Below are 24381 nucleotides of genomic sequence, written 5' to 3'. Positions count from 1 at the left end.
GGAATAAAAAGTTTTAAGAACAATCTTCTTGGAGGCAAAGACTCCTCTTGGGCCCGGTCCTTGGCATGGTGCTCTCTCTGCCAGGGGCAGCTCCAAAGGTATTACTCACTGACCAAAACCCTCCTCGCACAGGCATCTGAGATCATAGGACAACTTTCCCTAATCAGGAACAGCTGGGTCTCAAACCATCCTAAACCCAGAAGATTCCAATGACATTTTGGCTAAAAAGATTAAAGAATACACCCTTCACTGTGATATTTAAGGAAAAAAAAAATCCACTCACAGAAAGATGGGAGAAAAAGGCAGTATTTAAAGGACCCTGGGCTGTGAGTGGCATTACATGTAAAAGGGAAATAAAACACCCCAGGATCAATACAAAAACACTTTTTTAACTCTAAGATTGAACAGGTAAATAGGTTGATGCTCTTGTGATCTTTCCGTAGGAATAAAGTTTCTCAGGGATGAGCTCCTGCCCTGTCCTCGTTCACATGACTATCAGAATAACCCTGCGCTGGGTCTGCTCACAGAAGCACCACGGCCTGAGGTTAACACAGGCCACGGGCACACACAGAACCGGCTCTGTCCCTGTCCCTGCTCCCACACGGCATAGTTTCTCGTCGATGTCAACGCCTGTCCAAGGAGAATGAGAACTTAAACACCCACCATTTCTCATAAATAATTACAGAAATGAGGCAGATTTTAGTTAAAGCTCTAAAAACTCGAAGTCAAAATTTATTAGTTCTCACCACAACTAGCCAGTTATTAGATTTAGAGCAGGACTACTTTTTTCCAACTAAGGACAACACCCTAAACGCCTAAGCCATGTACAATTCTGACATAAGATAGCTAGAACTCAATTCTGAGAGTATTTGTGCCTCCTATGCATAAGAAAGGCATGCTGGCTTACCTGAGTAAAAGAAAAACTAAAATTCATCTCATAAATTGCTGACTTTAATTAATATTGGTTCTATACAATTATAATTTTAGGACATAATGGGACCTGTAGCATAATTAGATACTTGCTATATAGCTCTATTACAACCAGGGTCACTGATAACTGTAAATGCTTCCAGTATGAAACAGATTTGCTATGGGACATGCTCACAGGAGGCAGGGTGGGGTGGTGGCTCCACGGCCCTGTCTAACTCTGGGCTTCCCTCAGGAGATTCACACAGAACTGGGCCTGAACAGCACCTGGAATGAAGTTCAGAATAAGAAGCACTAAATTCTGATCTTGGCTCTGTCCCTAGTCTGGCTACGTGACTATGGGCAAACAATGTATTTGGGATTTTAGTTTACTTTTCTATAACAGGGAGATATCAGTATGTTTCCCAGATGTTCTTACAGAATCCAATGACGTCCTCTATGAACCTGAACAGCTGTGGCCCACGGCAGGTCCTCACTAAAATCTAGCTGGGTTCTATTCCACAGGCTCCAGGAAAGGTGAGACAACTTGAAAGTCCCCGAGATCTGGATTTTAATCCTGTGTGGGTCTTAATCCAGAAGCATCTGGAATCGAACAGGATAGCCAGAATAAGGCACAACTTGTCCGAGGGTCCTAGGGTCCCCTGGGGCTCCAAGTGTCTTCAATTACTTTTGTAACGGCTCACCTCAAAGTAGCCTCAGAGGTTAGGCACATACTAGGGGAACTAATAGGCCCTCCTTTTGGCCATGTAATGCCAACACCACCACTAAGGGAAACTGGCTATTATTTCAGTGCTGATGCCTTGATACCTTGGGCCAGACCCTTAGTGGCATATAATTCATCTACAGTGTGTCCATAAAGTCATGGTGCACTTTTGACCGGTCACAGGAAAGCAACAAAAGATGACAGAAATGTGAAATCTGCACCAAATAAAAGGAAAACCCTCCCAGTTTCTGTAGGATGATGAGGCAGCATGTGCGCATGTGCAGATGATGTAGTAACACCGTGTATACAGCAGAGCAGCCCACGGCCATGCCAGTCGAGATGTGAACAGTACAGAGGAAAGTTTAGTGTGTTCTGTGGCTCGCTAAACTCGAATCCATGACCAAAGTCCAACGTGAATATCGGCGCGTTTATAACGAAGCGCCACCACACAGGAATAACATTACTCAGTGGGATAAGCAGTTGAAGGAAACCGGCAGTTTGGTGGAGGAACCCCGTTCTGGTAGGCCATCAGTCAGTGACGAGTCTGTAGAGGCTATATGGGATAGCTACCTAAGAAGCCCTAAAAAATCTGTCTGTGAGCCCACATCAAACTGCACTGAATAGGTATGAAACTGGGAGAGTTTTCCTTTTATTTGGTGCAGATTTCACATTTTGTCGTCTTTTGTTGCTCTCCTGTGACCAGTCAAAAGCTCACCATGACTTTACAGACACACTGTATAATTGCTTCTTATTTTGTAGTCATTTAATTTCCATTTTCAACCATGCATGTCCATTGGTTTATTGTTTTCCTGTGGGAGGATCACCTACTTAATATTACAAACTGCTAAAATCAGTGCCTATTAGATAAGTTTTTCAAAGCATCCAGTAAAGTAATGAGAGAAATGATTTGAGGAAAATAACTATGATGAAAGAATTCATCGTAGATGCTCAAGTATCAACCACAATGAAAACCACATACATTTAACAAAACCTGTTTTTAAATTGGCTATTTCATGTTCTCCAAAGGAAAATGAGTACTGCCAATAGTTTTTAACTTCTCTTGAAAATGAGAGACCAAAAAATGTTTAACACATCCATTTAAGCTATTTAGACCAGGGGTCCCCAAACTTTTTACACAGGGGGCCAGTTCACTGTCCCTCAGTCCATTGAAGGGCTGGACTATAAAAAAAACTATGAACAAATCCCTATGCACACTGCACATATCTTATTTTAAAGTAAAAAAACAAAATGGGAACAAATACAATATTTAAAATAAAGAACAAGTAAATTTAAATCAACCAACTGACCAGTATTTCAATGGGAACTATGCTCCTCTCACTGACCACCAATGAAAGAGGTGCCCCTTCCGGAAGTGTGGCGGGGGCTGGATAAATGGCCTCAGGGGGCCGCATGCAGCCTGCGGGGCCATAGTTTGGGGACCCCTGATTTAGACTAAGTCCATTATGACTCCCACAGTGATGTCTCAGAAAGTTAACTGTTCTTCTACCTCATAGACCCTAGAATACAAAGATTAATCATTCTGATCAAAGATGTCCAAATATAAGATGTTTGTGTGAGGATTCTTTTTAAAACTAAAGAGTATCCTACCTCCTTAAAGTTGTCAAATGCTGACAAAATGATTTCATGCCCGCCTCTGACAAGACAAACGGCTGCCAACAGTTCTAACACAAGGGCTTTTGTTCTGTCAAAACAAGGAGAAAAAGGAAAACCACACATCAGTGCAAGTGACAAGATGAATCAGCTGGTCTTTGCTTCCAAGATCAATATGATAATAAAATATTTGTCTATGTTTTTTTAAACTTTTAATAAGGCATAGTTAGACAAAAGTACACATTTAAATCTTTATCTACTTGTATTATATGTGATTTATCTAGAGTAGCAAATCTGGAAGGTATGTTTCCCACTCCCTAAATTATAAACTACTCACTGATAAAAATTAATTCTGGAAAGATTAGTCTTTTAGTCCCATCATCAGATGACTCAGTATAATATGGCTGAAAAAGTGTTTTTTTGTGAGCTAAAGACAATGGGAAACCCAGGAATATTCTGGAAAACAACCCATTGGTTAAATATCATCTCTGGTTTTAGAGTCAGAAATATCATATTTTCCAAGAAAGTTCAAAATCAATTGAAATCAATGTCCTACATTTCAAATCTGCTAATTTACACATGGCACCATAAAAATCCCCTATGACAATGTGAGTTTTCCACCATATCTTCTTCCTCCACAAGAGATCTGAAAGGAGCTGAATATTTTCTGTGACTCAAGAAAAGGAAATAAAACTCCATCTGAAATATTTTTAGAAAGAGAACCTAGAGACATATTCCAAGTTTTTTAATACAATGTCAAGGACAGCATTGTTTCTGCATCATAAGATGACTTCAGTATTTCATCATTTTCTGGAATAAAAGCTATTGCTGACCTCTAAACAAAGACCTTTCTGATAACCCACAACGTCAATTATCTTAAGATAAAAGAATGATGACTTCCCTGTGGGGGAAGGCAGGGACACAGAAGCATGACTACTTGTGACTCCAGTAGACTAAGGAAGCAATCACTAACACACAAAAGCTATAATCTGGGGAAGTTTAAAATGATAATATCAACTTCTAACTAGGACTTCATAGTTTGCACTGCATTCCAAGTTAGAAAAGATCTAATTTATAACCAGATTTCTTTAATTGAATGAACAGTTTTCAGGTACGTATTCTATACAGAGGTATCTGATAAAAGGGAATAACACATTTCAAATGCAGAATGCCCCCACCAGAATGTAAAATATATTACAATAACTAAAACTGATGAAGATAGGCTTCGGGAAGTAATCTATGATATGAAAAATATATGGCACTGGCCTTTAGAGTTAAGTAAATATAAAGTGAAATCTGCATGCACAATTATTTTTTGGTTTGTGTTACTTTTTTGTTGCTTGGTAATAAAAGCTACATATCTAAATATTGCAAGCGAAGGGTGGACAGGGATTGTGGTTTTAGTTAGCCTTCCGCAATACCTGGTATAACTAAGTCTGTACCAATATTGGCCGCCTGGCAACTCACGCTCTCCACCAAATTTTGCTAAATTTTCAAGGATGTTGAGAACGAGGCCTCAAAAGGAATGAAAACTTAACGAGTGAAAGTCTAGAGTTGTCCCCACTGCTCAGCTCTGCCACAGGTCACTCAGCTGACAATCTCATTTCAGAGTTACATTTGAAAGTTAGTATTTCCAAACACTAGCTTAGTTTTAAGTGTTAACTAGTTCTCTATTTCCCTAGTTACATTTAGACTTGAACCTTACAAATCAAGCTTACCTTGGATTCTTGTTGTTCAAACTTAGTGCAATCTCATTGACAGCATGTGGATGAGACATGACCATGTTGAAACCATACTGAAATCAATGTGGAAAACACAAAGCATTAGGAGTCAACTTAGGGGGCTGTCAATGTTAATTAAAAACAAACACCCGAAGTTTCTACCTAAGGTAATTTCTACCATCATACATGCATTTATGTCTCTACCATGTCAGTGTCTGTGCATATTGCCCAGAAAATTTTCAGGAATGATGCTACTATCAAGGGACCCCGTTTCCATTCTTTGTGAATGACCTACACATTTCTCATTATTAAAATGGTAAAAAGCTCCAGCCCAGTGATTCTCAATCCTGTCTGCTCATTAAAATCCCCTGAAAGAATAAATGAAACAAAACTCTGAATCTCAAGGATAGGACCTTGGAATCTGAATTTTTAAAGCTTTAAGATTGACACCATTATTAACTCCAGGGTTAATAACCACTGCATTTAGTCCCTTCTCTGTGCAATGGCTCACAGGATCAAATGCCTAGGAAAACCTGTGTTGCTCTGAAATATGTTGCCTCACCTTTCTATAAAACAAAGTTCAATAAGAGGCTCAAGAATCAATCCTGATGCTGCTGAGTTGAGAAATTACTCCTTTTCCTCCAAACTCAACTTCTCGTTCATGACTTTATTTCCAATGACACAGTAAACACAAGCTGAAGAAAACTTCCAAAAGCTTCCAACCAACACATGATCCTCCTGCATAGATCTACAGATTACCTCCTCACCTCTTCCTAAAGACAAACCATTGCACACCCCAATCTAAGTACGGCTAATCTTCCACTTGAGTCCTTGATCCCACTCCCTCTTACCTACTCAAGAGTGTCTATACCCCAGCAATTCTCCCATCGCCAATCAGTGCCCTTCCCCTCTCTGATTCATTACCGTTGACATAAAACCATGATGCAAATTATCTTACCCTAAATAACAACCACCAAATCTCTCTCGTCCCTGCAACCAGGACTGCCTGCTGTGTCTGCTGTCCTTCCCAGCAGAACTCGAGCACTCGTCTCCCATTCCTTTCTTGTTCTCTCCTGAAGCCATGTCATCAGGCATTCCATCACTATCATTCCAATAAACTGTGTTCCCAGCCCACCAATGTCCCACACTTTGCTACAGCCAATGGCCAATTCTCACTCCTCATCTTACATGACTGAAAAGCAGCACGGGCACAGCTGAGCACCCTTGCTGAAGCATTGCCTGTACTTGGCACCTCCCCGCCTCATTACTTCTCAGTCTCTCTGGCTCATTTTCTCATCTCTCTGACATTTAAGCAGAATGCCCCATGTTTACCTGAGACCTCTTTGCTTCTGTGTGTTACCCCTGTTGATCTCGTTCACTTTCCTGGCTTCATATACCATCTATTAACTCCCAAATTGGTATCTCCAGCCAGACCTCTGCCTTGAATTCCAGATGGCATATCTAACCACCTACTTAAGAGTCTCTATTTGGATGTCCATGGACATCTCAAAGTTAGCATCCTCCAAGAAGAACGCCTGATCATGTGTCCCAAACCTGCTCATCTGAGGCCTTCCTCATCTTAGTACATAGCAACTCTAGCTAACAGGTACCCAGGACAAACACCTTAGAGTCACCCTCCATTCCTCACCACATATCCAGTGCTACTGCCTTTATATCAAAGTCAGACTGGAATCTAGCCACCTCTCATCATCTCTACTCCTATAATCCTGGTCCAGACCCACCATGAACACACCTAAATTAATGCAACAGCCTCCTAAATGGTCTACCCTCTTCTGTCTTTGCCCCATCCCCAAGGTTAATCCTAAACACAAAATCTAGAGTGATCACGGTAAATTCAAGTGTCAGATCAATTCACACTTTTCCTCAGAACCCTTTAATAGCTCTTCTTTCATAGTAAAGCCAACATCCTTTCACTGACTTATAAAGTCCTATACAACCAGAAAGCCCTGTTAGCTTCAGATTTCAGCTTCTTCTCCCTCTTACTCATTCTGATCCAGCTAACCTGCCCTCTTTTCTGTACCTTGAGCACATTAGACTTATTCCTGTTTCAGGGCCTTTGTTGCTGCTCTTCTGCCTAAAATCTTCTATTACCCCTTCCCCTATACTAAATGTTATCTTCTTGGCGACACTCTCCTCGCTAACCTATGTAAAACTGAATGCACATTTTCATCACCACCTGTTCCTATTTCCTGAGTATTTGTTCATAGCCCTCTGGAGCCAGTCTTCATGGGTACAAATCTGACTCTACCACTTATTAGCCATGTAATCCTAGACAAATTACTTCTCTGTCTTGTCTCTGCTTCCTCATCGATACAATGAGGAGAATACTAGCACCAATCTCACAGGACTGTTGAGACATACATGCATTAATTAATAGGTTTAAAAGCACTAAACCGCCTGACCGGGCAGAGGCGCAGTGGATAGAGCGTTGGACTGGGATGCAGAGGACCCAGGTTTGAGACCCTGAGGTCACCAGCTTGAGCGCAGGCTCATCTGGTTTAAGCAAAGCTCACCAGCTTGGACCCAAGGTCGCTGGCTTGAGCAAGGGGTTATTCGGTCTGCTGTAGCACCCCAGTTAAGGCACATATGAGAAAGCAATCAATGAACAACTAAGGTGTCGCAATGAAAAACTGATGATTGATGCTTCTCATCTCTCTCCGTTCCTGTCTATCCCTCTCTCTGACTCTCTCTCTCTGTAAAAAATAAAAAAATAAAAAATAAAAGCTGCCCTGGCCAGTTGGTTTAGCGGTAGAGTGTCGGCCTGGCGTGCGGGGGACCCGGGTTCGATTCCTGGCCAGGGCACATAGGAGAAGCGCCCATTTGCTTCTCCACCCCCACCCCCTTCCTTCCTCTCTGTCTCTCTCTTCCCCTCCCGCAGCCAAGGCTCCATTGGAGCAAAGATGGCCCGGGCGCTGGGGATGGCTCCTTGGCCTCTGCCCCAGGCGCTAGAGTGGCGGCTTTGGTCGGGCAGAGCGACGCCCTGGAGGGGAAGAGCATCGCCCCCTGGTGGGCAGAGCGTTGCCCCTGGTGGGCATGCCGGGTGGATCCCGGTCGGGCGCATGCGGGAGTCTGTCTGACTGTCTCTTCCCGTTTCCAGCTTCAGAAAAAAACAAAAAATAAAATAAAAATAAAAAAAATAATAAAAGCACTAAACCTGTAGAAAGTACTTACAAATGTTAGCTTTTATTTCATCATCACCATTTCCTAGAACACTATATGTTACCAATGTATTTATCGTCTGCCTCCCTCACTAGAAAGTAAGTTCCCTAAGGCACTTGTTTCTTTAATGTTGTATTCCTTGCCTAGAACAGGGTCTGATGATGCTCAAGAAATATTTTGACTGGGAAAGAATAAATGAATGTTTCCCTTCTTGAATTCAATTCAGCACCATTACATTGGGTTTGAACTCAATTACTGACCCTCTACATAGGTATTTATTTTCCATTTATTCTTGGACCCATGTATAGCATCCTTATAAATGGAAATCAAGTCCTATTTTTATATATAAATGATGTTTTTCTAAATCTCATCCTGGTCTGCTTATCTAATTATACTTTTGACCATGTCAGTTCACCCTAGATATTCTAGGCTCTAACTTCTTTGTTTTTAGGATTAATCCAACCCACACACCGTGCTCTCTCTTCCAGTGTTTATCAGAGTGGAGATAACCTACATCAATCAGTCATCTGAAGAAGAAATCTGCACTTTTAACAAGAATCCTTCAGTTGCTTCTTATAAATATGAGGACTCACTGGATCCAGCAGACAGTAATTTTAACTTCTCGCCTGTTCACCACAGAACCCTCTGAGAACAAATGACCAACTTAGTGTGTGATTCTATTTACTCCTAATGTTCTAAAGTTGTCCCGTTACTGCCCATAACTAACGCCTTACCCTGTCTTAAATAGTCACAAACATTGACCAAGTAATCCAGTCAGTTGATCACTGTATGAGGCAAACATCTTCCCTTTAAATACATTATAAATGCCAATTAAAATATGAGGGCAATGAATTAAATGTTGAGCATTAGAACAAACCAGACCTTTCTTTTTCAATAGAATTTCATTAAATCCTAATATCTGCTTCAAATAGAAAAAATACAAGAAAACCAAAAAGAACAAGATCAGATTCTGACAAATTCCAAGATTTTTTTCCAAGGATCAGAAACACAGACATACCTGATAATTCATGATGGCACGTAAACACATGATACAGACATGTACATCATCTTTCTTACTCACTAATCTTGAGTTTTTCAAAGTTCTTCTGCTTGGCAAAGTGTTATATCTACAAATAAAAAGGGAAACTTCTATAAAACTGTAGATTATACTCATAGCATAGGCACATGCACTTAAAAAATGGGCACTGTTCTCCACCTTTACCTGCACCTAAGTGAGGATTGCAGGTCAAACCACCAATAATAAACCCATCACCACAAATCTATTGCCACATCTGTGAGGCCTGCATTATTGTGTGTACTGGTCACCATTTATCAGGCCAGGTACCCATGGACAATGAAACTCAACTCCACTCAACCATGTACCAGATGAGACTGTACATGGGATTCAACAACAATTCCCAGCTCCCAGTCAGGAGGCCAAGCAAGATGTGCAGCAGTTATATGAAGCAACATACAGACCGTTGCATTCGCCAACAAGTGATGAAACTCAGCTCATATATAGACCTCCAATCATTGACACACTACACCTTCCCAGGAGAGCTCTTAGGGGTCCAGGATTTAGAGTTTAAGCCTAGGCAAGGTCATACATTAACAACTTTGCTATCAGCCTGTGATATTAGACCTTAATGGTATGTATAGCCTTAACACTACACAAAGCCTGATCCCATAGCCAGATCACTTGCCTACAGCCAATATGGTAGCTGAAACTGGATGGGAACATGCTGATATTTCACAGGGTTAAGATGTTTCAGCATTGGATACATTCTAGAGATGCTACATTGCTAAGCCTTGGTAGTTCATTCTAGAGATTTATCAGAGCCTGAAGCAGTGAAGAGGTGACCATGTAAAGTAGCACAGTGCAAAAAGAAAACATGACAACACTGAGGGCTTCGATGTGAGCTATAAATTACTGCCTCCGAATGCAGTTTTCTCTGTAACTCCAAACCTGAAATAAAGCAAATTTCAGAAGTTGTCAACTAGTTTCCTGTAGACAGAGTCAATGACAGAAATGTTCCACAAAATAAGCTATGTAGCCCTTCCTTCTCAAATTGAACTAATTGAAAATCTTAAGGAAGTTATGATTAAAACTATTCTGCATGTGCCCTGACCAGGGATTGAACCGACAACTTTGAGATGAAGCTCTAACCACCTGAGCCATCTGGCCAGGGCAGTTTCGTGTTTCTTTAGTGAAATTACTTATTAGGTATTTAAGAGTTGATTAGAGAGATAGCTGGCATTGTTAATTAAAAGCAATCACTACTAGTGTAAAAGCATCTAAGAGTAAGTTTAAAAAAAAAGAAAAGGTGAAGATTAGGGAATCAATTGTCCTTTGCTAAATTTTATTTATGAGCAGCTATAACTACAGAAGATAAACTGGCCAAAGCAAACTACTCTTTTAAGGAAGGTGGGATAGGTCATTCTACATAGTCAAACATTTCTGCATTACTTCAAAATAAATTTTAATGATTCCAGCATGTAGATCGAATTTATATATTTATGGTATTTCCTAAGAAATGTAAAGTAACAGAGCAGGTTCATTATTTTTGTTAATTCAGTTCTTCAGCTGTATTATAATAAGATCCTATAAAGTCAAAATGTCTTTGTCATTACTTGCAGAAACTAGCAAAAATTTATTAATTAGAAATAGTATTCTATACTGCTCATAAAAATTAGGGAATATTTTATTGCTTCATATTCATTTTGAAATATCCCCTAATTTTTGTCAGCATTATATTTACTAAATATTAACACAAAAGGCTTCTCCTTATTGTAGTGGTGGTTAATCTCATAAGACTCTGGATTAACAGTTAAAATATATTAATATGAAATAGCACGTGCATATTTATCAATATTTAAGGAGTTTAGAAAATATATAATATATAAGATGTCAGTAAATAAAAACAATGCATTTTTTTTACTAATGATAATCTATGGTTAAAAACAATAGAGCTAATCTTTTTATTAAAGTGTATTGTACTTACGCTAAAATTATTTTTCTCCAATTTTTGGTTTATACAAAAATAGATTGGGTATTAAAGGCAACATCTGAACTTGTGTTTAAAATCATAGCGTTACAATAAAGACAAAAACACCACACAACCAATAACAAAAATGATAGCATGACAGTAAACGGAGGTCTGTGATATCATTGACACCAACCTTTCCTGATACAGATGAAAAGCTGAAGCCCAAAGAAGTTAAATCTTCATAGCAAATAGAAGCAAGAGAAGATAAAAGATGAGATCAGACCAGACCCCGCCTCTCTTCACTGGGATTCGGGGTAGTCGCTTTCCACAAGTTACTTCTCGGTCTGACTCACTAACAATCTGTCTGATCATGTGATAAAGCTACTGCCTAGAGCCATATGTGCCAACAAGCTCCTTGTCAACTGTTCGTATCCTGTCGTCCTGACAGTGTGTTATGCTTCAGTCCTCCATGGGTGTCATTCTCCCCACCCCTACCGCCCGTAATCATTTCACCATGCGGGATTCAAGTCTAGTTTGCTGAGAACAGCAGCGTCTGAGCCTCTTCTTCAGAACACAGTGGCCGATCCACTTGGTATGCAAAGTCTCCTTTTCAAACCCTTATCCTATATCATTCACTGAGAAAGAGAATTTTTATTTAATTTAATAAGAAATTTTGCTCTGTTCTTCATTTTGAAATACTCATTCTAAAAGAATTTTTCTCCCAGTACATAAATGTACCTGATTAATGCCACAACTCCTTACCTCTGCAAATACAGTATTTGCAAAGAACTTAGCTTAGGGTCACCTTACATCTCCCAGGCTAGATCCTAGGGATGCTGCCACAGGGTAGCATGCACATTAGTCTACTCTTCAGCGTTCACATTTTGTTGAATTTGACAATCAATATAAGATATTTGGTTTATTTGTTTTATTATCTGAGTAACATTATTACACCTTTTTTCTTTTTGGACAGGTTTCTAATTCAGCTGTGAAGCACAATAGTGATACTATCCAAAGAACCACTCCCATGGAGTTGGTTTTAATAGATTGCACCCAGTTGACTCCAAAATATCAAACAAATTAGGATACCAACTGACACAGCCACTTCACCACAACGAGGCCACCTGGACGCGGGGAGCCACTCAGAACTGGCCTCTGCTGCTCTCGACCAGCCACAGCAAATCAAGTCTCTTGTTGATGCTCCAGAGTTGGCTTTACTGGGCAGATACGTACTCTTTCTGCTAGACTCCACTAAGAATTAAGCCTTAATTCTTGCAGGGGTCCCCAAACTTTTTACACAGGGGGCCAGTTCACTGTCCCTCAGACCATTGGAGGGCTCCCACATACAGTGCTCCTCTCACTGACCACCAATGAGAGAGGTGCCCCTTCTGGAAGTGCCGCGGGAGCTGGATAAATGGCCTTAGGGGCCAAATTGCGCCCGCAGGCCGTAGTTTGGGGAGGGAAAGTGAAGGATGAAGATGTTGTTTTGGCCCTCGGGCCTTACCATCCAGCTTAGAAGCAGTAAGTGATTATTATTGATAGCCCTTATATTACGATGCGCTCTGTCCGAACTCCAGCCCCAGCCTACCCTTTGTTTCATACGCATTATAAATGTGTGAAACAAACTCAGTAACACACACATGCCTGTACAGCACAATATGGTTGAGTGATGACAGTCACACCTTCCCAAAGGAGAACACTTCATTTTGCAAAGTGTCATACTTAAAATCCCCATAATATAGTCCAACTTTTCTCAATCAAGCCAGACTTAACTGAGTTAATACAGACTTACTCTTGGTAACTGTCTTTAGGCATATGAAAGTTGTTTTTAAATGGGGCTCTAATTCAAGAAGTAAATATAAAAGGAATGGATAAATTGTGAAATGAGATCATAAAGGTAATATGACAATAAGCATAACTGAACATGAAATATTACCAATGCAGATATTTTTGGGTTTTTTTTATAAAGATTCATTGATTTTACAGAGAGAGGAGAGAGAGGGAAGGGGGAGCAAGAAGTATCAACTCATAGCTGCTTCAGTTTAGTTGTTCTTTTGATTGATTTGACCGAGCAAGCCCAGGGCTTTGAACCGGTGACCTCAGCATTCCAGGTGGGCACTTTATCTACTGCACCACCACAGGTCAGGCCCAATGAAGATTTAAAACATACCTGTCTTATGGTTCTTTGAATGCTGAAATTATAAGATACTTCCATTTGCTATTTTTATCTTTATGTAAAATGTTCTACAATAGATGTGTATTACTTTCCAAATAAAGAAAAAAAGTGCATAAAAAAACCAAACTCTTGTAGATAGTCTAGGTTTAGAATCCCCCTAAAGACAAAAGGCTAACTGGAGTGTGATCAGAATGCCTTCTCCACTCAGTCACCCCACAGTATTTTTCCCAGAAGGTCTCCGCGGGAGAGAGCTAGTCCTGATCTACCCTTAAAAGCACAGGCCAGGGTTTCTGTGATGAGGCCAAATTCTACCACAACACATGAAACAAAAAGACCAAGCATCACCATCAGAAACACGAAACTTTGACAATCTTATTCACTGATGCTCCAAATGTCCTCCTGGATGTCAATAAGCCAGAATACGATGATTAAGTTTCTATGAAAAAGAGGTGAGGGTAACTGATTAAAGACAAAAACCTCTACCAAGTATATGAGTCACACGGATTCCTTTAGGTAGGGTTGGAAAATCACAGCAATAATCAATCACCAATTAGAAAGTCAGACAGCTCAAATGAAACTAGTCATATCTGCCAAATATTATCTGTACAAGATGCTATTGCTTAATCGCGTTAACACAAGTAAATATAATTCAATTATGTTATCTTTGAAAGGGCAGATGAGGCCTCCTGCATCTGGTGTGATGCCCCCCCCCCCCAAGGCTAAGCTATCTTCACCTTTCACAAACACTGATCGTCCTACTTTAGCTGTCTGAATATACTCTCCACAAAGACTGGAGCTTCACAGGAATTAAGCTGGTGGCTCAGTGGGAAGTCCAGGTGCCTCTGTGGTAAACTAATACTCTTGGCACAGGTTCTGTTACACAGTTACATAAAGTGAAACCAGTTAGTATAATATTTCCCTCCTGAAGCCACAATGAAACTACAGATAGAGACTATCTGAACAGAGCCAGATTGGAGACTGTCCTCCAGTTCACCATGGCAGACTGAAAGTGCCCCAATGACAGGCAGCACTGGTGTCTGCGTGGTCTCCTCTGGATAACTGAGGCAGGTGAGCTTTAGTCCTGTCCCATGTAGTATGTCTTGAGTGTTTCCAGGTTCTATCAACAGCTACTGGTACATGATCCCTTAACTGAGACTTGACATTGGCTTCTTTACTAGTAGTTCTCAAACCTCACGGTACATCACAGCTTAATCTAGGACAAGGAGAAAGAAGGGTCCTGGGAGGAGCGTCCCCTCCACCCACCCCCTCCAGTGGCTCCAGGCCCATGGTCTGCACTGCAGTTATGGGACTGGTCTTCCAGGCTACTGGGGAACAGGAGAGGGAGGGAGGGGAATAGCACAAGCTGAAACACCACAGAGCTAGCTCTTCTTACATTCACTTGTTTTCCCTGAGGGATGCTCCCAGACTGCAGAACCACTTTAATTCTAGAGTACTGAGAAAGAAATTCTGGCATATTTTGACAGTTTTCTCACTGTTTTTGTGGTTTACAGAGGTCCTTACTCCACCATCTTCACTGACATCCCATAACAGACATTGAGAGAATTTTCTCCCCAACATATTCATTGTGAAGCATAACAACTTCAAGTTGAAGGGAACAGGTCTGTTGAGGTCCTAAAACAATTAGGTCTCTAATTATTCCCTTAAACATGGGGATCAAAGAGAACACCCTTGGATTCCAAAGGGAAAAACAAGGGAATAAAACACGTATGGAGTGGTTGGGACCCAATGCCTGGGCCACCGGGCAGACTATCTACATGCCGTCCCGAGAGTCCCTCTTCCCCAGACAGGCAGAGCTTTGGGGTCTGAATGTCTAGATGTAACACTCAGGTTTCCCAGAGGCAGGAAGGATCTAATTTTTGGAGCTCTTGCCATATGTAGAGAAAATAATGAGGAAGAGATATTCAGGGCTGTTTTCTGATGTCTCAAGAGTTTTGCCCTGGCCGGTTGGCTCAGCGGTAGAGCGTCGGCCTGGCGTGCAGGGGACCCGGGTTCGATTCCCGGCCAGGACACATAGGAGAAGCGCCCATTTGCTTCTCCACCCCCACCCCCTCCTTCCTCTCTGTCTCTCTCTTCCCCTCCCGCAGACAAGGCTCCATTGGAGCAAAGATGGCCCGGGCGCTGGGGATGGCTCCTTGGCCTCTGCCCCAGGCGCTAGAGTGGCTCTGGTCGCGACAGAGGGGTAGAACATCGCCCCCTGGTGGGCAGAGTGTCGCCCCTGGTGGGCGTGCCGGGTGGATCCTGGTCAGGCGCATGCGGGAGTCTGTCTGACTGTCTCTCCCCGTTTCCAGCTTCAGAAAAATAAAAAAAAATAAAAAAAAAGTTTTAAGGAAATCCCATTATTAAGGGGTCATTTTTACAGGAACCTTGTAGGGAAACTGACACCAAATTTCTCAGCCCCTCTTCTCCATCATCTTTGAGAACTGCCTATTATTTTATCAAGCATGGAACTAAAACTAAATGTTACCCCAGCATTCAAACACAACACACTACCTGGGAAGGGCTGCCAATCAGAATTCAGAAACAGATTACAAAACTGACCTAAGATCAAAACCAAAGAGAAATAACTCTAACCACTTGTATTAATTTTATGCACCAGTAGTTATATGTACATGAAAAAAATGAAGAAATTGTAAGTCAATGCTAGCATGAGTAAGGGCAAAAAAAAGGAACAAAGCAATTTTTTACATATATCTCTTAAACAACGTATACAAAGCACTTCCTGGTCAGGACCATGATTGACAGCAGCCGACTGAGCCGCGCAGTTCACTCAGAGTCCGCTGAGAAGCAGGCAGCAGCAGCTCCACCTGCACAGCACTTGCGCAGGTGCTACAAGGAGAGAAGGGATTTCTGTTCTGAGGGCCCTTCAGAAAAACTGCTCAGTGAGCACCAGCCAGCCGACTGACTCTAATAAATGACAGGGCAAATAAAACCTGAATTCTTAGCTCTCAAAGGCAAAAACAATGGCACATCTAGTGAAAGAAACCCAGGGAATAGCTCTCTTGGTTCTGCTTGACTATAGATTAGATACATAGGAATTTCTCTTGCCAGGTATATGTTAGTAGCCTGAGTTATATATAATACTCCTTAGAGTTCTGATTGCAGTCCTGTTTTGCTATCCTTAAACTACCACTCATTTTTAAGGGAACTACAGCAATTACGAAGTAGTTCCTCATGTTTAAAAATATAACAGACAAGAAGGAATACATAAAACTAAAAAACTTCTAAACAGTAAAGGAAAGAATTCGAGTAAAAAGATAAGCTGTGGAATGAGAGAAAATATTGTCTAAATATCTGATAAGGAGTTAATATCCAAAATACATAAAAAAAATATTTATAACTCAATAGCAAAAAATCAAGTAACCCATTAAAACATCGACAAAGGACTCAAATAGAATTTTTCCAAAGACACAGAAATGGTCAAAAGGTATATAAAAAGATGCTCATCAATAATGATCAGGAAAATTCAAATCAAAATCACAGTGAAATAACACCACATATGTGTCAGGATGGCCATGTGTAAAAAAAACAAAAGTGTTAGCAAGGTTGTGAAAAAAATGGGAACCCTTGTGCACTGCTGGTAGGAATGTAAATTGATACAGCCACTATGGAAAACAATATATAAAAGTTCTCAAAAAATTATAAATAGAAGTGCTATGATCTAATCTACTTCTGAGTACTTATCTGAAAGAATTAAAATCGGGATCTTTGAAAAGATACAGTACTGCACTCCTAATGCTCACTGCAGCATTATTCATGATAAGGAAGATGTAGAAATAGCCTAAGCTAAATGTCCATCAATGAATAAGTGAATTTTTAAAAATGTGGTAAATATAGCAAAACAAGTTAAAGAGGCAAAAGAAGGGCCCTTGGGACCCTGGCCGGGTAGCTCAGTTGGTTAGAGCATCGTCCCAATATTCCAAGGTAGTCGGTTTGATCCCCCATCAGGGCACACACAGGAACCAACCAATGATGCATAAACAGGTGGAACAACAAATCGAGGTTTCTCTCTCTTTCCTTGTCTCTCTCTTTAAAATCAATCAATAAACTTAAAAAATTTAAAAATTAAAAGAAGGGTCCTTGGAGCTTTAGAGAACGAAGAGCAAAGAACACCTGCCTGGAAGAAGAAGGGAGAAGGCATGAGAATGCATTCCCTGAGGAGGGGGGAAGGCACGTGCTCAAGAAAATGAGAGACAGACAGACATCTTCTTGTATGTGGCTTATGTACATGTGCACCTCTTCCTCTGGGCCTGAATTAGCCACAGACAACATATTACTGCAGAACCTTGAATTAACATTTTCTAAACTGACCTAACCAGGCTTTCTCAGAGTCTGGCAAAATAAAATAAAACAAAATAAAAAAACCAAAGTTTTCCTGAAAATCTCCTTTGGAGCTTCCATGCCAACATCTGTGAGATTTGTCATTTCTAGGTCCTGACAGCAACAGGAAAAAGTATACATTTTTTTTCTCTTAAAAAATGTATTTTCAGTCTAACTATTCAGATATCAAACTAGTATCTACCTATAAATAAAGAGCAGTAATTAGAGCTGCCTTGAAATCCAATGTAAGGGTTCAAGCAAACTGGAATGCAGTGTCAGCTGGGTACATCACATAACTTGGCAGAACTGTGCTCGTCTTTTATGGTTCCAAAGTCTGGGCTAACAGAACTTTACCAAGACTCGGAGTTTTAGGTTTCCTTTTTCTAACCCTTCAGACATGACGTCACTTGGGCATATTTTTTCTATCATTTAAAGTCATAAAATAAATTATGCTAAAAAAAATGAGCCAAGCACTTTTCTAACTCTCTCTATAGCCAAAAGAAACAGAGTTTAAAGAGCTGAATCCAGATAGCTCAAGTGGGGATAAAGAGGGAGAGGGAAACAGACAGAGACAGAGAGAGAAAAGTACATAACACTCCTAATAAACCCTTTTTATAGTTATTGAAATTTTCTATTCATCTACATTTCCCAATATAGGACAAAAACACATCAGAACAGAACCTATAAATCAAAGTCTCAGTACATGCTTTTTGAATAGGATAAGTGAATGAACAGTCTTCCATCACATGAATAAAGAGCCATTATTAGTCTTAATTTTCTGATTTTTCATTATATTCCCTTTGTCATTTGCTATTGAGTGCTAATTTATCAGGATATATCCCTATGTGAAGTGGGCAACAAAGCCATCTATCTCCTGTGACATTTAGATAGAAATATTTCTGTTTATCCCAAATTATATCCTCTTTTCATAAGCCTTCAGTGAATCATTGCCAGTGACCTAAAATGACAATTCAATAGCTTGGCTTTCAAAATATTACATAAACTGGCTCTAAATTACTTCCAGCCAGGCTCATCTACTCATTGTTTCCTAAACAAACCATGCAGTCTTACCACTGAACCACGGCTCATCCCATCCTTTCTACTCCTCCCCTTTCCTAGACATTCCTCTAAGTCTTACTCAGTGTTATTTCCTCGCCAGACCATAATGAATCTTTTGTAGCTTTTTTTGGTTCACTCTAGTTTCTTAAGTTCCATATCACTAGTTTTGTTTACACTCATGACACTTAATGTATATTAGTTTGCATGTGCACTATCACACATGCACATATATACACTTTTTCTCAATCAAATCATAAAAACACTGGGACACACAATGTGGTGAATTACAGTGATTTTAAAAGGTTAACCCAATCTTGCACTCCTGGTATACACCCAACCTGGTCTGTGATGGTTAACTTTATGCATCAACCTGATTGAGCTAAAGGATACCCAGATAGCCAGTAAAACATTTATTTTTCTCTGTGTGTTTGTGAGGGTATTTCTAGAAGGGATTATTAGCACTTGAAGTGTTAAACTGAATAAAGCAGGTGGTCCTCCCTAATGTGCGTGAGCATCATCCAATCTGTTAAGCCCCTGAATAGAACAAAAGGGTAGACAAGAAAAAAACAAAAAACACTGGGACACAGTAGAAGGAAGTCACAAGACTTTGATTATAAATCCTGGCTCTGTCACTTACTAGCTATGAATAATTTCTCTGAGTGTCAGTTTTCTCATCTGTAAGTGGGGCTAATAATCCTTAGCAACTTCCCACAGACTTTATGAAGATATAATAATGTAAGTATGAACAAGTCCTTTACCAGTCTTGAATAATATACAAATATATTTTCTAATGTATCTTTCTGTATTCTCAGCATTTGGCAAAATACTCTTCACATATTAAGTATATAATAAATCTTGCTGATGAAATACCAGACCACAGCTGTAGAAATCTGCTGAGTCATCTTCAGTGCTTGCCTCAATCCTAGTTAACATTTATTGATTACTCACTGTTGTGCCAGGTGCTTTACAGAAATTGTTCATCTAATCTCACAACATGTGAGGCAGATTCTAGACCCTACTTTCTCCACTGGTCTGAGAATCTGTGACACAGATCCCCAAAAATGCATAGGTGACTTGTTTTCCCATTTCCACAAAGCCTCTCTCCTTCAGTTTCCCATTGGATCAAAAATACAATAAAGTGAAATTCAACTCAGAGTAGGAAACACTGCACAAATCTGTTGGTACAGTGCACCCATAAGTTATATACAATGAAAGCTGTCACCATTTTGACTAGCAGGCCCATGAAAACAAACCCCAAGCTAAAATCTTGGAAATGTATATTCTTAACCCAAGTACACTTTACTCTTTTTGCAATTTCAAATAAACGAAGAAATATAAAAATCAGAAATATAACAGCCCAACACTTTTAGTTCTTTCTGCTTACAATGTGCCAGAAGTAAAATGGAAAGTTTGCAATTTCTCCTCCCTCAGAATTAAAACGTGTGCATTTCCTATGAAGACTGTCTTCTCATTGTTCTTTTTTCTTCTACTCCTTAACAGTATTTTCTCCCTTTCTAAATTAAGTGTTACTGATAATCTTAGTCAACATCTTCCATCTCATCTAATGAGAATACTGCTTTAATATATTTTTCTTTGTAGTTTTTCCCCTTTAAGTTGGCATCTATGGAAATATATTAGATTCTTCAATAACCTCCCACAGGGAGTATTAAAAATAAATGGAGTTAAAAAGAAGGAATACTTGTAGAATAAAATACAGATGACAACGCTCAATAATGAGGACTATAAAAGATTCAAGTTGAAGTTGTTTAATTTGGGAGCTGAGGGAGGAGGAAAGACAATGATGATCATTCCAGATATTACATTCCTAATTTATATAAGTTGGACAATGAACAAAAGCTGAGTTCAACCTCTGTGTTATGAATCCAGATAAAAAGTGCTTTACCTTCTAACTATGAAATTCAAAGGTCTCTTTTATGTGACACTGTAATTGTTTAAGATAAGAACTTAAATGATTTCCCCCACCCTAAAAGTGAACATTGAAGGTAAATGCTACTTACCAAACTAAAAGAACATGTAAGAGCCTGAAAAAGTTCAACTCCTCTAGAATACCCCTTACTTTATAAGCAAATGGGTATAGATTTGATGTTCTTATATCTTTAAATAGGATCACTGGTACACAGAGATTACAAAAACTGCTAATGAATAGCACTATTTATTACAATAAAGGCCAAACATTACACGGGCTAGGCATCCACCCATGGAAATAAGTTTGCAGGACCTAGGTAACTCCTTGAAGAACAAGGTTTTAAAGCTGGGTCTCAGGTGTCACACCAACAACAAAAAAGTTGACCTAAGTGACATTTAAGATCCATTCCAGACTATAATTTTGGTTTCCACTAATGGTTCTATTTCTCTTCAAATCAATAATACATGCAACTTTTTCTTTTCTTTGTTTTTTACCTCTTTGACCAAAAAAGTCAATTTTGAAATGTTTTCATATTTGGCTTTTGCTCTACATTCTAAGTTTCAGAGATACAGGGGGTCCTCAGGTTATGACAGTCTCAACATACAATGTTTTGAGTTTACGATGTTCACTCCCATAAAAACTTTAAAAAATTGAGACATTTAAGTCATTTTTTTTGTTACTACAGTACAGTGTATGTATGTCCTTTTCCTTTTCCTGTGGCTTAGTTGCATTTTTATGTTCTAGATTATGGTCTTACAACTATGTTAGGATAGGTAAGTAACTTAGGCTACAGTGTGTTTTAACTTACACCAAAATTCGGGTTACGTAACTGTAGTAGGAATAGAACCGCGTCGTTACCCGAGGACCCCTTGTACTTTGTGTGTAGGTCCAAGTGTCAGCTGCCTCAGTAGTCCTTCTCCAGCCTCTGAGTCCGTCCCACGTCCTCAGACTCTACACGCCTGAGAAGACCCGCCCCTCATGTGCTCCCCATTCATTCCACTGCTTACCAGATGAAAGTCAAACTCCACAATTCTTTATTATGTGGTCTCTCCCCACCTGATTCTTGGGTATATATGTTATTTTATGTCACTTCTACAACATCATAAAAACAAAAATTGGAAAAGAAAAAAGTTTACTCGTATTCTCTTCATCGATAAAAATAGTCCATTTTCATTTAATGATCCTTCAGTGGCTTCCCATTTGCAAATAGGTGAAAATAAAACTGCATAAATACGGAACTTTTGTCTTGTCATTGTCATTTGTTTAGAAAACACTTTCACATTTCTCTATGACCTTATTTTCTAATAACTGTAGAATATTCTGGCATATTGACCAGGGTCACCACTAGCTCACTGACACTGTTGTGTGAAGTAGAAAAAGGCAGATTTTATAGGAAGGGGCAAAAGCCCCTCCTGCAGGCGACAACTTACCTGACGACATGGAAACCCCTTGATATGAAAACACTGTATTTCATGGGGAAAATAATCATCCAATAATGTAGGAAGGACAATGTAGGAGGTTGAGGTCTGGCCACCTGACTTCAAATCCTACCTTCTTTACTTACTGTTTGATCCTACACAAGCTGCTTAACCACCAAAGGACTCAGTTTCTTCATAGGAACAGTAATGGTGGCTATTACACAGAGCATTATGAACAGTAAATCACAGAAGACTTAGAATTAGTGCTTGGCACACAATGGACCCTCAGCAAAAGCCTCCACCCAATAACAACTGTAACAATACTATCTATATCTTTGTGCCTATTTTTAGTTTTATTTTAAAATTTTATTTATTGGCCCTGGCCGGTTGGCTCAGCGGTAGAGCGTCGGCCTAGCGTGCGGAGGACCCGGGTTCGATTCCCGGCCAGGGCACACAGGAGAAGCGCCCATTTGCTTCTCCACCCCTCCGCCGCACTTTCCTCTCTGTCTCTCTCTTCCCCTCCCGCAGCCAAGGCTCCATTGGAGCAAAGATGGCCCGGGCGCTGGGGATGGCTCTGTGGCCTCTGCCCCAGGCGCTAGAGTGGCTCTGGTCGCAATATGGCGACGCCCAGGATGGGCAGAGCATCGCCCCCTGGTGGGCAGAGCGTCGCCCCATGGTGGGCGTGCCGGGTGGATCCCGGTCGGGCGCATGCGGGAGTCTGTCTGACTGTCTCTCCCCGTTTCCAGCTTCAGAAAAAAAAAAAAAAAAAAAAAAAAAAAAAAATTTTATTTATTGATTTTAGAGAGAAAGAAAGGGGGAGGGAGAAGGGAGTAAAAAAGAGAGAGAAAGAAAGAAAAAGAGAGACAGAGCACAACATCAATTTATTCTTCTACTTATTTATGGATTTATTGGTTGATTTTTGTGTGTGCCCTGACCAGGGCTGAACCTGCAACCTCGGTGTATTGGGACATCATTTTAACCAAGTGAGCTACCCAGTCATTCTTAAACACTAGTTTATAAAACTACTCCCTTAAAAAACATTGCCAAGAATGAGATGACTCTATTAAAATGTATAAACAAGGATCTAAAGGTGAACTCTTCATCTCTTCATATAAATCCACTATGTATCTAGGTGGTAAAGAGTCAGATGATGACTACTCATGAAATGTAATTCCATTAAGTTAATAACCTCAGGAAAACAGTGAAATCTGTTCTGAGGAATCTTAGAAATGTTAATAAGAGTTACCATCTGGAAGGAAATGTGGATCTTGGTCTCCTCACCACGGTGGGAAAGGTCAGTGGGTAACCCTACAAGGTCTTTCCAGCACTGTCCCTCTATGACCCAGCCTCTCTGTTAGACAGCCCTCCACCCCCATCACAAAGCCCCGGGCCCAGAAAAGACAGGGGCTTCCCTCTTTCCCAAATATGCCTGATCTTTGATTTAAAATTTTGCTCTTCTCATCTTCTTTCTCTTTACATCCACCCAAACCAGTCTTTCCTCACCAAGGGAAGTAACTCTGCCTGTCACTCAAAGTCCCAGCTTAAATCTGATCCCTCTCTCCAGGCTCTTAGTGTTCCACCACGTCATTTAAAAACTCAGAACAGCATGACCAGGTGGTGGCGCATGGATAGAGTATCGGACTGGGATGCAGAGGACCCGGGTTCGAGACCTTGAGGTCGTCAGCTTGAGTGCGGGCTCATCTGGTTTGAGCAAAAGCCCACCAGCTTGAACCCAAGGTCGCTGGCTCCAGCCAAGGGGTCACTCGGTCTGCTGAAGGCCCATGGTCAAGGCACGTATGAGAGAGCAATCAATGAACAACTAAGGTGTTGCAACGCGCAATGAAAAACTAATGATTGATGTTTCTCATCTCTCTCCGTTCCTGTCTGTCTGTCCCTGTCTATCCCTCTCTCTGACTCACTGTCTCTGTAAAAAATAAATAAATTAAAAAAAAACAATAAAAAATTAAATAAAAACTCAGAACATTTATTTCTTGTCTGTGTCACTGTTTATTTAAGTCTAATGGCATTAACCATGACATTCTTTCTCTTGCGTCCAAATTAATGAAACCTTTGTCTTCAAAAACCAGTGTGCATATAGGTGCCTGTACAGCATCAATTAATTTAGCTAGATCTATGGTCACATTAACAGAAATCTATCTTAACTGAAGACACACCAGGCTCTGAGTGTACAAAACAACACAATCCAGGTTTCTACTGCATTGATATCAACATTTTTACCCCTGGCCAAGCTGACAAATTTATGTTAATACAAAATCTAGGAGTTGATATAACTCAAGGTGAATATCACATCATAAAATGCTTAATAATCCATTT

At 40.2% G+C, this 24381-nt stretch overlaps 1 protein-coding gene across 4 annotated transcripts in view; it reads right to left on the bottom strand.

Moving 5' to 3' along the window:
* The window catches only part of FMNL2 (formin like 2), a 350215-nt gene that overhangs the window by 71801 nt on the left and 254033 nt on the right, over positions 1-24381 (bottom strand). For all 4 annotated transcript variants that reach the window (XM_066345365.1, XM_066345367.1, XM_066345363.1 and 1 more), the window contains exons 7-9: positions 9161-9269; positions 4960-5036; positions 3239-3332 (exon numbers count right to left, since the gene is read on the bottom strand). In XM_066345365.1, the coding sequence (XP_066201462.1) occupies positions 3239-3332; positions 4960-5036; positions 9161-9269 (280 nt within the window). The remainder of the gene's footprint in view (positions 1-3238; positions 3333-4959; positions 5037-9160; positions 9270-24381) is intronic.

Source organism: Saccopteryx leptura, chromosome 7, assembly GCF_036850995.1.
Source record: "Saccopteryx leptura isolate mSacLep1 chromosome 7, mSacLep1_pri_phased_curated, whole genome shotgun sequence".
In the NCBI taxonomy this organism is placed as follows: domain Eukaryota; kingdom Metazoa; phylum Chordata; class Mammalia; order Chiroptera; family Emballonuridae; genus Saccopteryx; species Saccopteryx leptura.
The sequence above is the reverse complement of the archived record's forward strand: the minus strand, read 5'-3'. Positions and strand labels throughout refer to the sequence as shown.